Source organism: Nematolebias whitei, chromosome 13 (genome assembly GCF_014905685.2).
Source record: "Nematolebias whitei isolate Nwh7 chromosome 13, NemWhi1, whole genome shotgun sequence".
In the NCBI taxonomy this organism is placed as follows: domain Eukaryota; kingdom Metazoa; phylum Chordata; class Actinopteri; order Cyprinodontiformes; family Rivulidae; genus Nematolebias; species Nematolebias whitei.
In genome coordinates this window covers 20,222,786-20,226,172 of record NC_056510.1, presented here as the reverse complement: position 1 = coordinate 20,226,172, position 3,387 = coordinate 20,222,786, and the positions used below count along the sequence as shown (strand labels likewise).

Here is a 3,387-nt window from a genome sequence, read left to right as displayed (position 1 = left end):
ACACACACACACACACACACACACACACACACACACACACACACACATATATATAAATTAACCAAATATACATTTCTATTTAAAATACATCATAATTTATATTTAATAATATTACTGAGATAAACTGGCATTTAAAAAAAAAGGATGCTGCTTATTGCAACTTTTGTCATGAAATTAAATATCCAACTCTGCTCGGATTCAAGTCAGGTGACTTGCCCAGGTAATGTTTTTCTTTACAAACCTTTGTGTAACTTATGGATTGAATAACTTTGTATTTGTATAATTATCATGCTTATTTGTCACTTTCCACTTGTAAGTATTGTAGTTTACCCATTCATGGTGTCATTTATAAATCCCAGCATCATTTATACTTTTTTACATCCATCCATCCATCCATCCATCCATTATCTTTACCCGTTTATTCCATTTTGGGTCACGGGGGTCGCTGGTGCCCATGTCCAGCAATCACTGTGCGAGGGGCGGGGTACACCCTGGACGGGTCGCAAGTCCATCACAGGGCCACATAGAGACAAACGAGACAAACAACCATTCACTCTCTCACTCACACCTAGGGACAATTTAGAGTTACCAATCAGCCTAACATGCATGTTTTTGGTCTGTGGGAGGAAACCGGAGTACCCGGAGAAAACCCACGCATGCACGGAGAGAACATGCAAACTCCACCCAGAAGTCACCTGGACCGGGGTTTGAACCAGGGACCTGTTCGCTGAGAGGCAGCAGCTCTACCAGTTGCGCCACCGTGCTGCCTTTTTACATCCATGTTATCATATATATCAAATAAATTATATACTTTTTACATGAGATGTTTGTACTAAACTGGTGCTCTATTTAAAACAATATTTATTAAACTAAACTAAATTAGGACAAACTTGTCAAATATGTTGGATCCTTAGAAATGAAAAACATTTTTCTGGTTCTTATCTAACCCAAGATCATGCTCCCAGTATCCACCAGGATTATTTATGCAGATTTAATCCTGCAGGTTGGTGCAGCGGGTTAGTTTGAGCACTTTGCCTTCAATGCCTTTCATAGAGGTTGATGTTTTGCAAAGTCCTATGATGTTTTATCTGTCACATAAACTTAAAGTTTCATTGTCCACCTCTATAAAACTCTTTCAAAGTGCTAATTTGAAAAATGCAACAAGCGCACTGATCATTTTATTATCCTGCATAGAAACAGGATGAACCAGCAAAGCACTTTTTAATCTTTGCAGCATCTCACAATTTTTATTTTATTTTCACATGGCGCCGGATTACACAGATGCAGATAGACACAGCTCATGACGAGGTGTAAAATTAAAACCATGTTCATGTGTATAAGCTAATTTAATTAACACTAATTAGAATAGTTTTTATTTAATCAATAAGACTTTCTAATTTAGTTTCAGTGATCGCTTGTGTTTTCACTGTCAGATGTTCTACTCCTCTGACAGTGCCATGAATATAGCCATTTATTTAATAATAGATTGTACAATTTTTATTTTTCTTGCATTTAAGTGGTATTCCACTGGGTTGTTGTATTTTATATTTGTTTAACACCATAATGGCAATAAAATAAATGAATTTTATTATTGCAATATTTAACTTTTATCCACATTTGACATTTAGTCTGATTGTTTCAGACTCTGACAGTGGACACAGGTGCAGTGCAAACATGTGTGAACACAACTGCACAGACCTGACAGGAGGCGGCTTCCTCTGCTCCTGCAGACCCGGCTACAGACCCAGAGACACACAACGACACACATGTGAAGGTATAAGACATATTCCTTAAACACCAGTACAGAAGTAGTTTGCTCACTCTGGTCATGTTTTGTGTCGTGTTGTTTCTTGCTCTTTCTGGTGACAGATGTGAACGAGTGCGAGGTGTTCGGAACGTGTCCTCAGGACTGCAGGAACACGAAAGGCAGCTATGAGTGTTTCTGCTCTGAAGGTTTTCTGTCTTATGGTGAGCCACATGGGACTGAGTGTGCCGCTCAAGGTAAAAACTTGGAAAAAAAATAAAAAAATCCTCTCTTCTCTGCTTAAAACAGCAAACTCTTACCAGTAACTGATGTCTGTACAGGAAACCCTCCAGTGTTGCTTTTACCGGACAACGTTCGCATCCGCCGCTTCAATCTGTCCTCTGAGCAGTACTCAGATTATGTTGACAATGCTGAGCACATTCAAGCCTTGGACTACCTGTGGGATCCAGAGGGTGAAGGCCTCAGTACGTCTTCTTCTTTAAACCTTTTGCTTTTTTTTTTTTTTTAAACTGCAAACAGAGATTGTAAACCCTTCAATGTTGCATTATCATACCTTTTGTGTTCTGCAGGTATTGTTTATTGGACAGTTCTTGGTCAAGGACCCCAGTTTGGCTCTATCAAACGTGCCTACATGACCACATTTAATGATAACGGCAACAATCCGGTGAAAGAGACAAATCTGAACCTGCGGTATATTGTGAAACCTGAAGGCATCGCCGTAGACTGGGTTGGCAGGTAACTGAACATGATGATGTTTTTGTAGCAGGGTGGCAGTGAATTCTCTTCATAGATTTTCAGTGTTTTCAATTATTGTCCACAGACATATTTACTGGACAGATTCAGGGACCAATCGTATTGAAGTGGCCAAACTGGATGGGCGTTACAGGAAGTGGCTGATCCACACTGATCTCGACCAGCCTGCCGCCATTGTTGTGAATCCATCACTGGGGTATGAAGCCTTTTGTAAAAAGGCATTATTTTTGTTGGTTAATAAAAAGACTTTGTGGGCAGTTGTGATTGTTTTTGTGCAGGATGATGTACTGGACAGATTGGGGAAACAAACCAAAGATCGAGTCAGCGTGGATGGATGGTCAGCACAGAGAGGTGCTGGTGAAGGAGGAGGACCTGGGATGGCCGACCGGGCTGGCTCTGGACTTTGTGAATGGAAACAGAGTCTACTGGTGTGACTCCAAAGAAAACATCATAGAGTCCATGAAGCCTGATGGCACAGACAGGAAGATTGTTATATCAGGAGGTCAGAAGACGGACGTAGTGTGGCTGCAGACATCCAAACAAGTATTCTACAAGCAAATAAAGATGGAAATGCTTTTCTTTTCCAGATCTTGGCCACCCCTACAGTCTGGATGTCTTTGAGGGACATGTGTACTGGACAACAAAAGACAAAGGTGAAGTGTGGAAGACAAACAAGTTTGGACGAGGACATAAAGTCAAAGTCCTTACGATCAACCCCTGGCTGACACAAGTTCGTCTTTACCAGGAGCACCGACACAATCAGTCAGGTCAGAGCACAGAGGAGTGTGTGTGTGTGTATGTGGGGGGTCTATCTATCTATCTATCTATCTATCTATCTATCTATCTATCTATCTATCTATCTATCTATC

At 40.7% G+C, this 3,387-nt stretch overlaps 1 protein-coding gene across 1 annotated transcript in view; it reads left to right on the top strand.

Annotated features, from left to right (window-relative positions):
• Nucleotides 1-3,387, top strand: part of lrp2a (low density lipoprotein receptor-related protein 2a) — a 57,526-nt gene that overhangs the window by 46,126 nt on the left and 8,013 nt on the right. The window contains exons 63-69 of the mRNA XM_037686950.1: nucleotides 1,643-1,774; nucleotides 1,870-2,001; nucleotides 2,086-2,229; nucleotides 2,335-2,500; nucleotides 2,586-2,714; nucleotides 2,797-3,020; nucleotides 3,106-3,285. Coding sequence (XP_037542878.1) covers nucleotides 1,643-1,774; nucleotides 1,870-2,001; nucleotides 2,086-2,229; nucleotides 2,335-2,500; nucleotides 2,586-2,714; nucleotides 2,797-3,020; nucleotides 3,106-3,285 — 1,107 coding nt within the window. The remainder of the gene's footprint in view (nucleotides 1-1,642; nucleotides 1,775-1,869; nucleotides 2,002-2,085; nucleotides 2,230-2,334; nucleotides 2,501-2,585; nucleotides 2,715-2,796; nucleotides 3,021-3,105; nucleotides 3,286-3,387) is intronic.